Source organism: Rhea pennata, chromosome 17 (genome assembly GCF_028389875.1).
Source record: "Rhea pennata isolate bPtePen1 chromosome 17, bPtePen1.pri, whole genome shotgun sequence".
Taxonomy (NCBI): Eukaryota; Metazoa; Chordata; class Aves; order Rheiformes; family Rheidae; genus Rhea; species Rhea pennata.
The window spans coordinates 5,775,953-5,797,435 of record NC_084679.1 but is presented as its reverse complement, the minus strand read 5'-3'; the positions used below and the strand labels follow the sequence as shown (position 1 = coordinate 5,797,435).

General features: G+C 36.5%; 1 protein-coding gene across 1 annotated transcript in view; it reads right to left on the bottom strand.

The window, feature by feature from the left end:
- GLT1D1 (glycosyltransferase 1 domain containing 1) overlaps positions 1-21,483 on the bottom strand; it is a gene marked incomplete at its 5' end in the record, with an annotated part of 63,525 nt that overhangs the window by 29,555 nt on the left and 12,487 nt on the right. Inside the window, 4 exons of the mRNA XM_062590356.1 lie at positions 8,007-8,063; positions 9,316-9,352; positions 14,154-14,205; positions 19,561-19,666. Coding sequence (XP_062446340.1) covers positions 8,007-8,063; positions 9,316-9,352; positions 14,154-14,205; positions 19,561-19,666 — 252 coding nt within the window. The remainder of the gene's footprint in view (positions 1-8,006; positions 8,064-9,315; positions 9,353-14,153; positions 14,206-19,560; positions 19,667-21,483) is intronic.

Below are 21,483 nucleotides of genomic sequence, written 5' to 3'. Positions count from 1 at the left end.
GAGAGTGGCTGCAGCAGACAAGGTGAGTAATATGCTACTGTTTATTAGACCAAGAAATAATTTGTAATCTATAACACACAAACATTTGGATTGAAAAAGCCTTTTCTTCGGGTCCATTAATACTCTTTGTTTTTATGCAGTGTAGCAATGATTTCAATTCATTGACCTAAACTCATGACCTACAGTCATGACCTAAACTCACAAAAACAGGTTAACAGAAAGTTAATGCTGAAAACACAGTCAGATAGTAATGAATAACTAGATCTCACTGTTCTCACCCAGAGACTATAGAATTATAATATTCTTGATACAACTCCAATCCTCATTATGTTTGAAACAACTTCTTTTTACCTCTTAGCACCTTTTTGTTTCCATCTTATTGCTTTCAGTCTTTTTGTTTTATTAGATAGGGGTTTTAAAGTACTTTGAAAAGCCCTAATAGAGCAGTTCTAATCCTGAATGCCACTCTGCTACCTGTAGGGAAACTTTAACCCAAAAGAGAAACTGCAAACAGGCCCTACAGACAGTAATTTTACTTTGTAGTTTGGATTTTTTTTCATTCAATTCCTGTGGCACTTAGAAGTACCTTTTCAAAAATCTCATGAATAACAGTCTAATTATTTCACTAGTGAAATTGCCTACAGCAATTATTAATATTTGTTTCTGGAAAGAGCCGACTGATTTGATTTTTTTTTTTTTTTTTAAGGTATTCACAAGACTCAACTCTCTCTGGCAGATTATCCCTTTTGTACAACTTTACAGAACCCACTTGTCTATTATGAAATTTTTTGCACTTTTCTCCGAATACCAGACATTAGGCACACTGGACTACTACTATGGCATTTCTAAAAAATCACCAGAGAAGGGCTATTCAAGGAAGGATTCACCTTGCCTCTACCATTCAATTTAGTGAAGCAAAAATTCAGTTTTATTTTACTGTGTGTTGTAGATCTTGGTCATCATCTAATTCATTTTTATAGCCAGACTTTCCCCAACACAATCCACTTAGAAACATATGAAGATATTCCTGAGAAGACTGTGTTACCAGAGCATCACTGCTGCTCTCTGCTGCTGGCAACACGTTCATTCTCTGCCTGCTTAAGACCAGACTGAAGCAGCACTGACATGTCTCGTTCCCTTTCTGTCCATACACTGAAAACGGTTAACTTGCACATCAAGACGATGCTTCTATCAGCTTTTCCCCACCTGTTGCTTTCTCAAGCTTGCTACAATCCCTGCTGTGAGAAAAAACAACCTCTAGCCATTTTTACAAGAAAGCAACCGTTCTAGTACGCTTTGTCCTCGCAAGAACACTAATGAGGGGAACATATTAACTGAGTAACTGCAGTAGTGGCCTTTTACAAGGTACAGCCCTGTCAGCTGTGTGAAAACTGATACTTGAAAGAAGATATCTTTTCCTCTGAGCTTAAACAAGACTTTTGCAATCTGAATTTTTGCCATAGCTCCACCTTTCCCAGAAAGTCTACTTAAACGACAGTAAGACTTTACTGCCGTGTGTGTTTTAGTTCTGAGATAGAAATACATAAACATGGCACAATCGACTGATCTGCACTTTTGATATGTTCACTGTGCCACTATCTTGTTCGAATGGCACACAAACCCCCAGGCAACAAAGAATACTTGTGTCTACTTTTCCCTGCTTTTCTTAGCATTACAAAAGCAAAGATTTGAAACAGTACTGTGTGCTTATCTTCTGGTTCATGCATCTTACGTTTGCTTTGCAAGGAAAATACAAAATGGATTTGTACATAATCTCTGACAAAGACTGCACGGTACAGGCTGTCCGGCCGTCCTTCAGAACCGCTACACACTGAACGTAAGTCTCACCACTACAACCAACACTCGTGTCACTGACTAAAATAATCGTTTAATGCCAGTAAGAGTCGCCCTTTAAACATGCCTTGTCAATATTAGTCTACTGCCTGGTCTGATCCGTTATTCTGGCCTTATCTGTAAAAAACAGTCGCACATTAGCCACGGCCAGTCCTGAGCCCGCTTCGCAGGTCACCTGTTCAGCAAGACGCGAGAGGTTGAAACAGCACGCGCGACTGACAGGACTATGGAAACGCCACTCGCTCCTCTCTTCAGCCTGACAGCACGCTGTCCGGACACGCCACGCAGGACCGCAGGGCTGGGAGCTGAGACGACCAGACCCTGCGGCAGGCCAGGACCGCCCCGGGGCCGCCCCAGGCAGGAGAACTCCTCGTTCAGATGGGAGCAGAGGTGGCCTTACGCTGCTCTCAGCTGAAACGCAGCAATGTAGCCTCGGCACTTAACGTTTCAGAGTGGAACTGCACGGTCGCAAGGGGACTGAACTACTGTGCTAGTGTATTTGTTGACAGCATTAGAGCCAGGCACAAAGTGTGTTGTCTTAATAAATGAAATGCGATTAATAGTCAAGACTCGCGTGTTCTCCCGCTGGCTACGAGTCCGGGTCGCAGTGCGGCCTGCACAAAGCGCCCCAGTAAATCGAGACTTGCCTATCTAACCTCACCCATCCGCCTGCAAGCAGAAGTAATAACTGTTTGATAGAAAGCAATGGCCCTGGGTTTAACTTCTGGTAAACGCTTTTGTGGTCTTCAGTTGAAAGTCAGAATGAGAGAATGGAATATTCTAAGGGCAGGGGAAAACGGTTTGGGAACGCAACGCTTTCCTGTTGAGGCCTGCAGATACGCCGTTCCTTTCCTAAGATCCTAGTTTGTTCCTTACCCAAACTTGGACAATCATGTTTGTAACATCAAGTCTTTTTAGAACAAACAGTAATTTTCACTAGAAATAATGTACTTATTAAAAAAAAAAAAAAGGTAAAGGAACTTGTCTTAGATACACTATGATAGTTTACACATGGGCCTTTTAAAAAAATCTTAGATGTCAGGATAGTATAACAGGAAAACAGATAACACAGAAATCAGAATCACTTCTGAAGCATTAGTAAAGACACTGTTTTTATCAGAAAAGCAAGAGTAAGTACAAATATCATCCAAACAGATTTTGAAAGAGTAGATTCATTTAACCTCATCCCTCTAGCTACAATCAGGAGAAAAAAAGCTTAGCAATTGTGGATGTACAGTTTAAAAAGTTTACTGCAAATCTTTAATCTTATTGAAAAGCTGCAGGCCACTAAGTGAATGAGTAATATCAAGCATCAGCTTTTTGAGAAGTAAAGTAGCAGTCTGAGAATATCTTATGTGACTTATTTTCTTACCACTTGTTCACATAAAGAAAATAAAAATAATTTTCTTATCTAAATTCTTTGCTGTGCTTTTGTAGGATGTTTTAAAAATCTCTATGGAGGGGAAAAACAAAAAAAAAGCAAACAACAATTTTTCATTCAAAATTATTTTAGACCTGACTCCACAACCTCACAAAACAAAAGTTCTTAAAACAAGTTCATTCATTTATAGCTTAAAATCCATTTTTACTAGGGAGTAAATATGTTTATCACGTATATTAATATTAATAATTTATTAATTTATATCAATATACTTGAGAAACGTGATTGGTTTGTACTAATTTATTAATAATTTATTAATATTAATATTGTATTTGCAGGTTATAACGTAGAATGCAAAGATTTCCGAGTAACATAAACACTGCTTACGGTCACAACAGTTCTTATCAATACTAGGTCCAAAATAATAAATGGTTTTAGGATTAATTTTCCAACCCCTGACTTCAAGTTCACAGATGTGTTCTAAGGATCTTTGGATGACCACACCAGGTCCACATGGGCTTACCCATCCAAATTCTGTTCTGTTCAGAAGCAAAGTCTAAGCTATGGCAAGATGGTGAAGGTGAATTACCTTTCTCATTTTCCCTTCTATTCACTTTCAACCACACCAGGTCTTTTATTCCTTTTGAAAATTGTTCATTTATCTGTCTCCAACACTTTAGACAGATCTCCTAGAAGGAGGAATCTATAGGTTTCTTGCTGAGATTTTGGACTCAAATCTGGTTATTTTATTTTCTTGAGTTTGAACCCTGAATAAATCTTTCCAACTCTGGCATATATTTTTGCTAACCAGAGTCTTTTAACTCTTCCTTATTCTTTGTATTCATATCTTTGTTCACACAGTAGAAATACCATTCATTAACTCTTTTAGTCTCTTGGCACCAAGAGTCTGATTTCTGTTTAAGATATTTAAACAACAATTCTACGTCTCTTTCTCAGGTCAACTATTCAAAACAGGTTGCTCAGAGAAGCCAAGTTTTCCACCCTGTTTAACATGGCAGCGTCCAGCTTCAACATTCTGTCTTATTTTACACTGATTCTGAAATTTCTGTGATTGAAGTCACTAATGAAACAGAACTTAGCAAATTATTAGCCAAATTAGGTCTCATTTTAGCAACATAATTAACAATCACCCTCAGCTCTTAAACATGTTCTTACGTGTTTTATGAAGTTGAGCTTTTATTCTACAAAGCAATCGTCCTCAAAAATTAAGGGGAACCGACAGAAATATCTATATCCAAAATGTTTAAGCAGTCAACAACACACTGAATATTTGCTGGAGTTTGCTAACATGTTTGTGAAGACAACAAAAGTTGAAAGAACCTAGTAACTTCTCGGGGCAGCTCTCTAATCCAGAAAAATTAGACTGCAAGATTCTCTAGCATTCCTTTTTTTCCTGTATCTCATTATTTCTAGCAGACCAGATAATAAAAGAAAGTCTGTGCTTTCAGATCTGCTGAGGAATACAGTTTACTGCCACTGTCATACCATTATTTCTATAGCTAGCTGTACATCTGCATGAACTTTTACTACTTAATTTGCCTTATGCATGTCCTTTTTTTCCTGAATAGCTCTAGGAAAATATAATGCCTCTGTAAAATCCTGTCTGTGCCATGACAGGTCATGTAAACTTTTCAGGCTCTGAAATTAGCCTTGCTATGAAGCAGAGATTACCTGAGAGTAGAAAAATCGAACACCAAAAGCGTATCCCACATTTTATTTGATAGTATAGTAAGCATCTTATTTTATGATTCCATGTCACCTCCCAGAAAATCAGATTTTAGTCTTGTCTGTCAGGTAGACGTGCTTTTTCAGTTCATTAGCATAGACTTCTAGTTATCTGCTCCTTCTAATCACACAATGGCTAAGTGTTTATGAGGGTTTACATCGTCAGTGCTTCAGCCACCTTCCAGTGAAATCAAAAGAAAGCTTTCATCAAGGTAGGAGGACGTCAAGCCAGTCTCTGTGTTACTACGTAGCTATATTCCATTCTTGAGCTAAGTTGTTAGAGAAGGTCAGCCTCAGTTTTCACATTTACTTACACTGTCTTGTCATTTTCTGTCACTTAATTTTCCACAAAAGCCTGAACTGTCATTGTCTCTCTGAAGCCCACAGAGAGGCATCTTAAACTGATAACAAAACTGATTATGCTGTAAATAGGTTCCCACATGACAAAGGCAGAGAAGACGATTTTGATCAGCCAGTCTGGCCTCCAGACTGACAGGCTGCAGCACTTTCCTAAATAGCCTGAGTTACTCAACAAGTTGTCTTGTTGAAGTCTGTGTTGAAATTTGGGCTTGGTTCAGCTTTTTGGTTTGGCTACTGTTGCTTACAGTCTCTCTCTCATAAGACAAACAGCATGAAGCTGACTATAACTACAATGCAAATTAACTTTAAAAGCTCTCTTTTTTGTAGATTTAGCCAATAAATGTTTTAACAGCCAGCCACTGAAAATGCTGCCGCTAGGAACTAAGAACAGTAACTCTACAAACACCACCACTGCAGCTCTTAAGTCTGCTGCTGAGTCTATGAAGAAAATAGCAATTCCAAGATTTTTGTGCTGAAATTGTATTGCACCCATAATGACGACAATAAAAATCTTTTCAGAGCACTGCTTCAGTTTGTATTAGGCAATTACCATGTATATTAGCCACCCAAAGTATCAAATGAAAGCTAAGAAAGACTGAGTTTCCTTAGCTTTTATTTTAGTACCATTCACATTTGGGGGACAAGAAAGGGAAGGGTGTATGAGTGTAAACAGTAAAACGTATTTGCCACATTCTGCCACTCTCAGTTAACACTGAATCTAAAATTGAATTCTTTCTGAGGCTATTCTATGGATTTACAGTGACTATTCATGTAGTGGTGTGATTTTAACATGAGTCAAGTGTTAAGGCTTTCTATGACTGAGAAATTCTATACAAAGAATATTCATATGAAATCTATTCTATAAAAGAATCTTGAAATTTTCTGAAGGGCCTATTTCACTTTAAAGAATAACTTGGCAATGTGTGGCCTGATTATCAAGGATGTTTATCACTAGCAGCTCAAATGCACTGCAATTGGTATGGTAGGTATGCTGTTTCTTTACAGCCTGTCCTGGAAACCCTGAATTTGACAAGTCCAAGGACACTGCTAAGGATACAGGCAAGAGTTACCTGGGGAAGTATTTCCCACAAAAATCATTAATTGCCTGTAGATGTAGAATAAAAATTCAGGACAGAAGTTAAAAAAAAAAGAAAAAAAGAAAAAAAAAGATAAATGCCATGAGGTGAACCACATCGGACAGCTTTATCTGCATAAAAGCTAAGGATCTTTTAAAGTGCACTTGATTGTGTAAGCCTACACTATCCAAATGGTATTCTTCTGAGGAAAACTGTCTTCAATTTTTAATAGTCTTCTAGTGATTGCTCCAAGTTCAGTAGAATTTTAAATACTTTAAGCACTTTGAAACTGCAAATCCCAGGAAAAGCATTTCAATGGAAACTTCTAATTAGTCTGTGGCAAGCAAACGGTAGAGCCAAAAACCTGCCTCCATATGCAATATTAAGAGAAGTGGTAATTGCAGCCTGCCACCAGAGAGGGAAACAGAGGCAAGACTGAGAAGATGAATGAGATGAAAGAGTCATAAAAATCAGTACTGAATAGTTTGATGCCAGTTTTCAAGTTATTATTTAACAGACACATCTGTTGGAGTCACATTGCAGTTTTCTTTTCATGTGCATTTTGAATTATTTTGCACTTGTGCATTAGTACACATTAGGTAAAAAAACTGTCTCCAATATATCAGATGAAATGCACTTTAGGGGGAGCTTCCCTCTCCTCAATCTGTTGACTGTTCGTTTAATCATGAAATGGTTGGACATGAGATCTAATCAACACTAGGGCTACACTAGCAATGACAAATCATTTCACTTCAGAAAATTATTAATCTTAGTGGCGCTGTACTTGTGTGCCATGATTTACTGAGAATGAAATAACCTCATAATGCTCAATTTAAAATTGGACACTGGTTTTGAATAATGGCACACATTTACTGATGTGATAAAGCAATTGAATAGCGTGGGTTCATTTCTAACAGAGAAAACAGCTGTACTATCAGAGACCACACCAATGAATATCACATTGAAATAATTTTTTCCCCACAGTAAAATGCCTACAAATTCTTCTTGTGGGGCAAGACAGCTGTAGCAATTAAGTTATTGCCAAGATCAGGTGACTTTAAATTAGTTCACCTGCTTTACATGCTATTACATTAATGAAAACAGAGAAAGACACTAGATCAAGACCAAATAATAAAACATCAATGCATATTTCCCTTCTGCACTTGATGTGCTCTTTTGCAAAAGACATACGCAGTTTCTATCACACAGTTGTAAAGAACATCATGGCCAGGTATTGCAGCTCTGGTCTAACTTACCTTCTAGGGGATACTGAACCATAAATCATGACCATTTTATCTTTTCATGCAATTCACATAGTGCAGCACACAGCTGCAATTCATTACTGCAAAGACCTGCAATCTGGAAGCCACATGGGTAGTTTACTAAATAACATTTCAGAGCAGAATTCTGAGTAGCACTTGATATTCTATCTGAATCTAATGAGTTTTATATTTTTCATATCATTAAGCCATTTTATTATAGAACTAGTTAATTCTCATATTCTAAAATTCTTACCAGAATGACATCTATTAAGCATAAATATAGGGAATATAGCAAAAAAAAAAAAAAAAAAAAAAAAAGATTTTTACCTGCATTTTGTAGAAATCTATACCAGTCAAAAGTTTCACTGGGTGTAGTCTTAATTCCTGTGTTCAAAAAGTAAAAAAATACATTTTTTTTTTTTACTGGTCACTGGATGGCTGAATTAAGTCTGAACTTTAAGTCTTGTCCTGAGAAAACAATGTTTCTGTCAAACACACTGAATTCCAGATACAGTTGCTCCCATATCAAACTTCCCATCCAAGTTGCCTGGACTACATTTTTGCAGCATTCACGTTGAAGATAAAGTTTTGTTCAATCATGTAGTATACGAGCTTCTTCAGTAACCCAAGGAATTATGCCCATTTACATCATGCTGAATTTGGCCTCTTAAAAATCTATATATGAGATAATATTATGTGAGGGAGCTTATTATCCCAAACCACACACAGGTACAGAATTTGGTTTATTCCAATTATTCCAAATAGATACAACTCAGCTCAGATCCAAATCCTTCCTCCATGGCAAAACAGGTAAAAGAAATTTATATAAAAATAAATATTAGTTTAAACTGAATGTTAATTTAATTTACTTGTTTTGCTTTATACTAAGAATTAATTATTTTAGTAATGAAATTATTAATTTAACTATTCATTTATTCTCCTAGCAAACTAAACCCTCCAAGGGGCTTAAATACAGGTTAAATATCCTCATAAGGAATATTTCCAAAATAACTCCTTTGAAAATATTTCACTTTACCTTTCAAAAAAATATATATATTATCTAATATACAGTCAGTTTTGAAGTCTATAGGCTATATCTATAGATTTAGGTATACAAAACTGGGAGAAGAATCTGAAGCAGTCACATCTAAAATGCTGAATTGAATGTTCCCTGAGCTACTCAAGTAATATACTCCAGATTAGATACTTGTTTGATGTCATTTTTTCTGGGAACTCAGCTCAGAGTACATAAAGGAATTTGGAGCTACAGAGAACAATCATTCAACACTTTGTATGAAATCATATTGCACATCTAATCCAAAGCCCATTGACTTCTGTAAGCTTGGGAGAAAGCTTGGAGTTACCCTAGTTTTCAGATTCCTACTGTAAGGCACCCGGGAAAAAAATTATAAAGTACTAAATGATTTGAAAATTTAAGGTAACAGATTGAAATAACGTTCCAAGTAAAGTCAATGGCAAAATGTTCAACAACTTCAGTGGAGTCGGGACTTCAGACTCAATTCCCATTTAAACAAAATATATCCAGGGCAAAGAAGACACATACATAAACATATAGGTACTAAATAACGGGATTTAAATAAACTGACTGCCTTCGTCACTCTTTCAGAACTCTCACCTTGTGTTTGGACATATATTTTCTTCCTAGCATCTGGCTTTAAAGAGAAAGAGAAGAAAAGTAACTTTCATAATTCACTATAAAAAAATCCGTTTAGTAAAAAAAATAAATAAAAATAAAATAAAAAAACAACCTACTAAACCTACTATAACAAAATAGTCATCAGCCTGATTTCGTTTTGGCTACTAAGAACCAAAACTGGCCATTAGAAAGGAACACTTTATTAAGACCAAAAGCCAACAAAGTCAGCAATTCAAACTATATTTACTATGAATATTTACAGTATCAGTGAATCAATTTTGTAAATAACACAATTACCGGTTCAGTAGAAACTTATTTTTTGTTTATATCCGTATCATTTCTCATAATCATTAACATGCTCACTGCATGGAAAAATAAAATATTTCCATAGAAAAGAAGATTTCCCACTACAGAACAGCTTTAGTTTCAAAAAATACTGGTTTAGACAGAAAAGTTATAATTGGTTTCAAAACCACAGTGTACATCAGTATGTAATAGAATTTTCAGACACATCAGGCGTGCAACAAACCCTACTTACCTGTAACCTTCTCAAAGATTGCTGTCAAATATTTAGAATTGTCTATGCAGGAAAACTGGTCAGTAATAGTTATTGCAGAAAACTCTCAAATAAAATTGCACAAGAAATTATTTAACTATTTTTAAGTACCTAGCACACAGTAGAATAAGCAAGTTCTTATTTCAATAAATTTCTATAATGCCAGCTGTGGAATCATATGTGTTTTTCCACGAAAACAAAGAAATATCCTTGATATCTTTCTGAATTTGCCAAAAACAAACAAAAAAAACCACACCACCCAAATCTTGCAAACAAGCAGAGTCTCTCTAAGCTCAAAATACTTAAGCAAATCTCTGTGTTCAGACAATTCCTAGGTGTTTTAAAAGCACTCTTTGCGATGCCCGTGAAGGAGGAAGTTCAGACATTACTCAGATGGTATGTAGTCTCCAACAGTTTTGCTCAATATACCCTTGAGTGTTTCAGTTTGCCATTACATTCTTTCAGTCCTGCTAGATCTGTTGCTTAACATCTCTTCATAGCATCCAGAAACGAACAGCATCCTGCACAGCATCCTGCACAGCATCAGTCTGGCTATCTCAGGGGTAGATCCTGTCTCCTCACCAGTGGCCATTTCATCATGCCGAGAGGCACAGTCCTTTCTCAGGCTGCATCTCTGTGAGTCACCAGTCTTTGGGCTGCCGTGACTCTAAAGTGCAGATAACAATATTTTAACTAGTTCCTAAGAATCATAGAATTGGTAAGGACAAAAAGGACCTCTGGAAATCATAGAATTGGTAAGGACAAAAAGGACCTCTGGAGATCATCTAGTCCAACCCCCAAATGAGTGGCCCGTACGGGGATCAGACCCGCAACCTTGGCATTACTGGCACCATGCTCTAACCAACTGAGCTAAACCTAACCCCCTAAAGACTTCCTGGTGCTGGTTCCACTGGGCCTTGAACCCAGGACCTTCAGCATGTAAAGCAGATGTGATAGCCACTACACTATCCCTCCACCAGATGGAGAAAGGACTGCTACACTGCCCACCCAGCCACCCCACTCTGGGCAGTGGGATACACTGCTGGCACACAGACGACACACTGATGAACTCTCCAAGCTAAATACTGTCACGAAGATACGCCTCTTAATGTGGAGCGTTGCTGGAAAAGCAGAGCCAGAGTTAAACAAGGCAGAACATCTCGAATAGCAGCGGATCGTCTCAAGCTGCACATAGTCTTCCCTTCTCCTCTCTCCTCCGCACCTTATCCTTTGCAGCAGGCTGCAGTTTGTGAAATCGCAGCTGCAGGTAAATGACTTCAAGGCAGGAAGAAAGCTTGTAGTGAGAGAAGAAAGATTTAACACAGACATCAACTGTTGAAGCAACCAGTCAGCTCAGAAAATAAGCCAAGGAAAGGCTTATTTATTTATTTATTGGCTGCAAATGCCTTGTTTTTCTACTATCATTTCTATGTGACTGCCCCCCCCAGTCCACCGCTCAGTCATAACATTCTGTTTTAATTACTAAAAATAAACTACAATAAGAAAATGACAGAAATGAGTTAGAAAGAAGGGAATAGCCATCAACAAGATGCAGTACACAGATGGGAGGGAGGTGGCTTCTGAGAGTCAGAGTGACTGAACCAGCTAATTCACAAAAAAAATCAAATGAACAACCAGCAAATACATAAAAATGGATGCACGAAAGAGCATACACTGTTAATGCTACAGTGTACGAATAAGTGTACAAATGGACTACATCTTTCAAAAGCCGTAAGAATATTTCTATTCAAAGCATTTAAAATAATACCAGAAGTGCTTCAATTGCTTAACACATCTTTGTCCTTATCCTACCTATAAGTACATAACAAGTTAATTTATATCAGATCTCATGCAAAAAAAAAAGTCTCACAAATAACAAAGAGAGCATCACAAGTTGGAGGTCAGCTGCAGCATTCTGATTTGCAAGATACCAGGAATGGCTGAAGTTTAAACCTGGGACATAGATGTAACAAAAGAAGCAGTAGAAAAAAAGCAGACGGGGTAGAGGGCAGCTTAAACCAGCTTTATCTCCACAGCCAACATGCTGCATAATTCTGCTTCAAACTTCAGTGGGGGAAAGTATATACTTAGTTCCCTATTACTAAAATTCAAACATAAGTTTAAAGTTAAGCATCTGGTTTATGCTCTGCCAGACCCTTAATGGCTTTACAGTGAGTAAACATATTCCTGCCAGAGCTCAGATCATCAAGAATAAAAGAGCAGGAATGCTGTGTAACAGCGCATACAGATGTATGCACATTCTATAGATCAATTTTCTGTTATATTCTTTATTTTAAAGGGTAGCAAGGAAAATGGAAAAATGAAATTGAATGCTAATAAAACTCGCCATAGGTAATTCTTTCTTACGCACTGGTATTACGCTATTGAAATAAAACACATAAGCACAAGATCTTTACAGTATTTCCAACTCACTTAGAATTCAGATTATTACAAACACCATATTAGGTATTGTATAATTAAAGATAATTTATCCAATGCAATAGGAAAGAATTTATTGGAAGAATACAGCTCTTCTGCTTAGCACAATTGCTTACAAGTTAGTAATTTAAATTCTTAATGGACTATCTAACTAATAAAGCACACATCAGAGGAACAATGCAGTTTATGTTAATGTCACTTAATATGTAAAAAGTGTTAATATTCTGTGAACTACGGTATGGAAAGATGTTCAGTATTTGAAAGTAAATGTGTGGCCTTTGTGCTCTCTCTCAATATGAAAATACAGCTGGAAAAAAACAAAACTCAACCCTCTGGGATTTAAGACACAAGTCAGCAGGTGATTTTTCAGCTTAAGATTTAACAGACTTGCCTTCGATTCCCTAATCTGCCACGGACTTTCACCAAAACAGCACATTATCCAAGCAAGCAAGTTCACCTCACAAAGAACTGCATGAGGCTACTGCATTTACCTTGTACAACACCTAGACATTATTTGAACAGTCTATGGAATGAATTAAACTATCTAGCTGCACAGAACTGAAATTAGTATTTGCTGTGGGACCAGAAAGTTAAGAGGTTGATCCCAGACTCATTGAACTCAGTGGCAAAGCCATCAATGATCTACAGCAGTGACAGACTTGGATTCACCGCATTTAAAATCCAATCTCCCAGGGAACTTCTGGGTCTTTGTAAAATATAATTACTATCAATGAGTCTATATAAAAACAGGGGAGTAACAGGGAGCTTACTATCAATCCAGGATTCATTAAAGTTAATATACAGCCAGATTTCATATACACAGATATGGAGAATTATGTTAAACTAACATTAAATAATAATTCTAATAACAGTGTAGCAACTTAAATATATTTTGACTAATTAATGAGGCTATCAAGAATCTGCATTTGAAGGGTTTTCACATTTTTTCTATATGTATATATGTTTCTCTGCAGGTAAACTAAATTTAGTATAAGAAAATGTATTTCATACGGATAATGCATTTGCTACTAAAGGATAAAAAACATTCAGTATTACCAGTTAACTATCATTTTGTTTTATTCTGCAGATTTTGTTTCCCATTATTACTGCCAGTTCCTGGCTGGATAAGTAATTCCCTGCAAATACTTTGTCAAATACATTTACCCACTATATTGTAGGATGAAAATAATTTTATTGCCAGGTATATCATGCAACACAGAAAAAGCGAAATGTGTTTCATTTTGTTTCCAGAAGTAGACACGAGTTAAAAAAAAAAAAAGTTAAAGAGCTATTTTGTGCTATATAAACACCCTTCAAAGCCTAGTGCTGTGCGTTACATATTGCTGGGCTTAGTGTAACTTCCATTTTAGCCCTGCACTTCACCTTAAGGAGTTCATTCTATTTTCAGTGCTCACAAAACAAGTATCTTCAAATTATTCTTTCAAATTCCTTATTGTAAGTAAAGCTGTTTAGCAAAAATTTGCCAATATAAAGAGGTTTATTAAATGATGCGAAAAGAAACAATATATGCATATGGCATCAGGAGACACTCAATAATAACAGCAATGATTAGTTTTAAATGCTACAAAGAAGCACTTCCTAAACCGTTCCATACTCTTTTCAAATACCAAACAGCTTTTAAACATCAGATCTATTTGACCTGTCAAAGCACATAAATATGAAATGCTTTCTCTGAAGAGAAAAAAAGAAAAGAATACAGATTATGAAGATTATTACAATTTTCTAGCATTATTTAGAAAACATTTTAGGAAAATGCCTGGTTGCTAATGCTATAATCACCACCATCATCACATAAACATACCCATTCTGCTGCTGCCAGTTCCTTCATTTTCGTCGTGAAAGCCACTGCAAACCTAGTTAAACGGACAAAGATGGTTGGGATCACCTGCTTAAAATGATTAAACATAAAAACAGACGAGTACTTCAGAAAAAAATCTTTATAAGAACAGCGGAGACTGATAAAAACAATTATAGATAGAAAAATAAAAAGCAGGTATTGTATTTGTTTTACCAGAAAACATTGCTAAAACAAATGGTGTCTCTTCAGGGCGTAACTAGACTCACTACTTATTCTTGTGGAATCAAGGCGAGGATTTATTACAGTAAGAGAAAAACAAAATAATGGGAATATCCCCTGCATATCTAGAGAGTAATCCACACAGCTCCAGTAGCGAATCAGTTTTTGTGGTTTCTACATCCTTGTAAGCCAGAATAGCCTTCTTCACAGCCCGAAAGCTTGGCAAGAAGGGAGCTTAGGTCTACCTAGTCTCATACTATTATTATTAGACAATGCCAAATCCCACTGCTTGTAAATCATTGCAACTAAATTTAACGCAGGTGAGCAGATAGATTTTTAAAACCTTCTCTCCAATACTCTCTCCTTGTTTCTAAGTTGTCAGCGTCGTTGATGAGAAACAAACATGTTGATGAGGAAAGAAACTAAAATGTTCTTCTCCATGAATATCTTCAAACTAAGGAAAAAAACCCAGAACGAAATAAATTAAAAAAGAAGAAAGATAATCCAGTGATTAGGTTGCAACTCTGGAATTTCAGAGATGTGAGGCACTTGGCTGTGCAGCTCTGGACATTACTGCCCTCAGTGGAAGTGGAATTCACAACGCTGAGTGAGGCACCAGAGTCCTTTGCAGTAAGTAGCAAGAGTTGGATACCCAGAAACGAGACCTGTCACAGCCATATGGAGCAAAGGAACCCTCATGCTTACAAACAGTAATACTGATAGACTGAACGGTAGAATAGGCTGAGATATGAACACCAGCTATTTCTCCTGTGTAATCTACAAGAAATGTAATACCAGAGGAAGATCAGCTAAATGAGGTGTATCTCAACAGCTTAAGGGTTTGGATTTTCAACTGGGATGGAGGAGAGGGAAGTTTCAGTTCTATTCCCAAACTTACTCTATTTTTCCCACATTCTAATGCCTCATCTTGACTTCTACGTACATGCCTTTGAGAAAAGTATGCAAGACACTACCACGCCACAGTTACCAAGAGTTATATTAGAGACCATCTAAAAGCAACATTCACACAATTCCTATTTTTAGGTGCCTCCTTATTGAGAGGCTTCAACCACAGAAGTCTGATTTCTAAACATACTAGATACATCAAGCTCCCAGTAAGAATAACATGTTTAATATCTAGAAATTATGCGAGTTATTTCCCTGCTCAGAACAGAGCTTAAGAACATACTGAACTTTAATGTAACTTTTAAGTCATGATGAAATATAAACATGTGCTTTGACTGTTATTCTTAAATGGAACTTTAGTGTTAACTAGAAGCCCAAACGGGTCCTTTTCTGAAGATGAGTAGTAATGTGAAATGTAAACGTTTCAGTGTTACCTTCATGAGAGACAATGTAAACACATTAGCAAAATGTGCTTGTGCATATGTGAGCAAGATTAGCTCAGCAAAATTTTTTAAATCCTTTTTATAAAGACTGAATATAAAGCACGGGCTATCACATATTACATTTGTGATTCCATGTTCCTTTTTCATAGAATTAATGTAAAACTTCTGTCTTAGCCTTTAATGGGGTTCCTATAATGACCCAGGCCTGTGACATCTTGATGGTTAGGGGTGAAACATATTACCATGTCACAACCAGAATAGCCCTTTTCCCCCTGAAGATGTTACATTATAATTTGAGGACATGAAGTCACAATCATTCATTAGAAGTTACATAAAATGCTGAATTATAACTCCTACTTTTGCTTTGTAACAAACTTCATTCCCAGGTATTTGTTTTGTAGCATCTGCTTCATGGTATTACAAGGCATTCCACGTATAAAACTTGACAGCTTTAAGGTTATTAAAACCTTTGCAAATGATTGTTTTCTCAAGTTGCATATACTTCCTTTCCAGTTTTTGCAATTATACTTCCAATACATCACATTAACAAGCACAGAAAACTGTTGTTCCTAAGTCTACAAAATACTGTTCAATAGAAAATATACCCATGAGGAGTTCAACTACCATTTAGAAGAATTTGATTAAAAATGAAACAGTCATTATAATGCTAGGCAGTGTTCAATACTTTGTTTTATGGAATTTGGTGGTATATTGTACTGGACAAATAATCTACAATTCATAGTACTCTCTGCCTAGAACCCTGCAATCAATAAAGAAGAAAAAAAAAATCAATGTTTCTTTTAATAACTAGGCAATGAATAATACTTGTGATAATACTGCAGAAGGGTATTCAGTGTAACTTCTAGAAAACTGAATTAGTTTTCCTGTAGCAGAGAAAATATTATGAACTGGATAAAGCACACAGTAATACATTTTGAAGCATCAGAAAAAATCCAAGCCAATAAAATACCTTTCAAGTTCCTAAGTTAATTATCATAAATAAAAACCATTAAGTAAAGCATATGTTTTATATTAGCTATATTTTTGACAGATCCTGTCTTTTTAAATACAGAATTGGATCAAAATGGACAGTCTCCAAGATAAAGAACTCCGTTTTTACAAAATTTCATTCTGTCCACTACTGAACTTTAACGTTCTCATTTTAACTAAAACATTAGATAACTCTCTTCCTTCAGAGTTGTCTAAAGAATAACTACTAATTATTTGATAACAAATATAAGTAAGTATATAATTCTTTTCTTGAATGGGGTCCTAAGTTGTTTTTCAATGACAAGTCACACGTAAGAAAATGCCCTAATGATTTTTCAATGAGCATGATTAAACGCTGTACTCACAGTCTGTTCACCTACCACATTTTATACGGCGCTACAGACAGAGCACATCTACATCAGTGTTAAGCTGGCTAAAAAGAAATAGTGCACGTAATGATACTAGTAAAGATAAAACCACCAAATATATGCCTGCTGCAGATTCTGTACGCATACCCTCATTGCTAACATGAACCAAAATCCATACTGTCATATCTGAACTATTGTAGTTACCTGTGTTAGCTAGATTAATCCCTGTGCACCTATCTACGCTACGATCATGTCTCCACTCTGCTATGTAAACCTAAGTTTAATGGCAATTCCTTAGTGACTAATCAAATGGGACTTCATCACGTGCATAAAGGCTGTGATGAACAGATACAGCAGCAGACTGCTCAGCAAGGTTTTTAAGCACTGCTAGAGTAAGTATACAAGTGATACCGTTGGATTCAGAAAGACTTTCAAGATGCTTAAATTTTATCACAAGCATATGTACCTTGTCGACTTAGGGACCCCTTCACTTATACAGAAGTGACTTCTGCACTGAAGCCTCACAGTACTCAAGTCATCAGAAGCTGAGGGTATACTTCCATGACACTGAGTGACCTCTTGTAACATCTGACAACCACTAGAAAGAAATCTTTGTTGTATCCCTCCGTAAGTTTATCTACCACTTACCTTAAAGTGGCAAAAAAAAAAAAAAAAAATAAGGCCAGAAAGAAAAGAAGTCAGTTTTACACCATTCCAGTGAGTTAAACCCACTCAACAAAGCAGTTCAGTGCTGGCACAAAAAAAGAGTGGGTCACACAGCCACAGGCAAGAGAGAGGAGGAGGAGCCTGTGCCTTGATAAGATTTAAGTTATCTGTTTAATTAATTTTATTAATTGAAGCATTCACAAAATGTTCTAGTTTCCAATGTGAACTTTGGGTTAGGTGGCCTTTTTGGCCACAACGGACATGGTCAAACACTGCTGAAGTCACTAGATCTTTGGATGAAGCAAAAGGAAATTTGTTTACTGTGGATGTTGAAATAATGAGACATGCTGATAAAACCTTTTTCATTTTTAGATCTTACTGTGATTTCTGATCAGCCCTTGAGCTATATTTGATAGCTACACTGACATGTCACTGAAATTCTTCCAGACTTTAAAACACCACGAGAATATTCACTATTCAATTTACCTAAAAACTTAGGAGAATGTGTTTAAAGATTTTTTCCCCAATATCTGCTTCTTTGTTTATGTATCTAGAAAAAGGATCACACAAACTGGAAGAAAGAACACATTTCAGTCACATGCTTTTCAGTCAAGCAGCCTGTCAACACGCCAGATGGCCATGCAAGGCCTGTGAAAACAGGTTTGATTCCATGACATAACAGTACAAATGCCAGTTATTTTGAATTATCATTTCAGGAAGTCAAACTGCTAGGCACCTTCGCCTGTAGATACAGACAGAGCTTAATCTGTAAAACATGCTTGTATTTCCAATATAAAATATTTTACACGTTTGACTGTATGTAACATAAAACAAGATTTATTAGCAAACAGTTTAAAAAATATTATCAACCTGGACCAACATCTAGCATTTCTAACATGTCTGCACAGTGCCATGCAAAAGGGGTCCAAGTTTGCTTGGGCTAGTAATACTACTACAATAAGATTTAATAAGAATAATCACACCTCCACCACCACCAAAGATTTGCTCTTTAAAAAACAAATATAAGCCATTTTCATAGCCAGAAAAGTTTTATACAAATGACAGCTGTATGGATATTATTGGAGATTTTCAGATGTGCTTTCCTTTACCTAAATCTCTGCAAATATAATCAGACTAAAATAGCTTTGGTAAGAAATTATAACTTGCTCGCATACTACAGTTGTATCCATTACAAACACATTAAGTAAATCACAATCAAGTTGCTATGGTCTGCAGTTTTTAAACTATCAAAGGCTGTCTTTTAAAGCCAATCCATACAGTAGATTATTCTACAGAGCAATAGGCTGTCAAATCACAAGTTAAATATATTCTTGCTATTATTCTTCTCATTCCTTTTACCCACCTTAGAATTTATACCCTCATCACCTGCACAGTTCTTTTATTCGAGGAAACAGTTATGATTCAGTACACAAAGCACAGGATTAGTTAGCAAGAGCACAAATTTCATTACCTTTTGATGGGATTTGAGTGTTTTGAAAATCCAGCCCAAGAGACTAAGCTTCACTGCTACCTCTGCCAACTCTTACATGGACAAATGCTATGAAATTATTGTAACACAGAAAACATAAAATGAATAGACTACATATAATTATATTTTAGGAAGACACTGCTCTGCTTCCACCACTGAATCATAAAATCATAAAATCATAAAAAGCAGAGCTTGCAGGGATTTCAATAAGTCTCTCTCTTGGCCTACATGACTCCCAGTGATTCCAAGCTTTTATGGAACTGTTTCTAAAAGGTCTGTCCTTACAAAAATACAATCTCCTGTCATAATCCTTCTACATGTGCTTTTACCTGGCTTCTCCTAGTACTGTTCCCATTACCCGATGCTTCTCTTCACATCTGATGTCTTCATTTAAATCTGTCCCACCAAAGATGATTCCAAAAGGAATTCTGCAACCTGCAAAACAACGACTAAGATGAGAAGGGGAACAACATGTCAGGGTAATGACTAGAAGGAGGCATTAAGAGTGAAAAGGTATATTGATAATGCCATGTCATACACACAGAGAAGTCTTTGACAATGAAACCTGAAGAAACTTGAATTTTTGTGGTTTGGGGACTGGAAAAAAAATGTAATAGATGCAATTTCACAGCATGTTAGTCTGTTGTCTAGCTAGGAGATTTTCTTTGGCTTTGTGCACACTTAGTGAAAACATACTCAGTAAGTTTCTATACTCAGCAACCCACCGAACAGCATATGTATTTTAAATGATATTCACATATCTGGTGGTAATCTGAATACCACCAGACCATGAAGTTTGGTCGCATATATCTAGCCTCAGCTACACATTTGCTATCCCTCAAGCATTCTAATGCAATGGATTGGGTGGCCATCCTGCAAAGTGGGTCAATGACACCATTTTTGGTTTTTTAAAAAATATTGTTGATTTTTGGCAAGGTTCCTGCCCAACTTCTGAAGCCAATTTCACTGCTACAAAAAAATGAAGGTAGAGACACAACATCAGAAAATTCCATCATGATTAAATAAGGTAATATATATGAATCCACACCAAGATTTGTCCCCTTTCATTCCCAAAGGGTGATCTGCATTTATAAACACCTTCCAAGAGCTTCTTCGGTAATTACTCTACTTAGGGAACATTCTTCAGGCTGCCTACAGTGCTCTGGTACAGTAAGAGTAAAGAAAAGTATGTTATCTATGGGGAAGCCTGTGTATGAGATCTTGCCACAACATTCAGGTTTCAAAATACCAACAAAAGTCTAGTTACCCTACTGGCATCTGTGTAATGGTAGAAGCCTACTGTTGATGCATCAGAATAAATTCATATTTGCAAAAGTGTAAAGCCATCAGAACAGTGTGGTGTAACATCCCTATGCTAAGAGCAGAGAACCTTATGTGGACAAGGCCTAGGACTACCAAGACAAAAACACAAAAGCCAGAAGAAGTTTAAGATTCTTTTCTAACAGTATTTGTTTTCTTGGAGCCAAGTTATTTTTAGTAACTGGCAAATTACCAGAGATGTCGCCCTCTTAAACTAATCAACATAGCAGACAATAACGTTCAGTGTTGATTGTTTAGGCATTGAAAACAATTAAGCGGTGGTCAGTTTTACACCTCATTAGGCTAACAAATAACAATCGAATGGTGGCTAATTACTACATATAGAACACGGGTTTTTTTTAAACTCCAGACTACTAGGATTGTAGTTTTGTAAAACAGTTCTCCAGTAACATAGGCTAAAAAAACTTGTCATCAAGGTGACCAGTTTTGTGGATTCTTACAGATTTCTGTTAGCTGCAACAGAAGCAGCTACGGTTTCCTGCTGGCTGCCAGCATACACTGTGTATTAAGAAAGGCAGAAAATGTGCTTTGATTTCTCCCTTTTGCCATCGGTTTGAGGGGGGAGAAGGTAAATAACTCAGTAGACAACACTGTCCTCTGAGCACTAGGCCAATGAGCTGAGCATTAGAGGATACTGTGTTGATGGAGGCCCTTTCTTTCAAGGGACATAACTGACTTTGAATGTTTGTGGCTGTTAAATTATTGGTGACAATTTTGATATCACATATCATATCACTATCAACAATATCTTGTGGAGAAGAAAAAACAACTCTAAATTCAGTGAACTCTCATAATTAAAATTCATGGTTAAAACGAACAAATAAGGTAGCCTGGATAATGCAAATAGGAAATAAAATATATTTATAAGGATAAAAGATAAAAATATATACATCAGACAAAGATTCTATGGT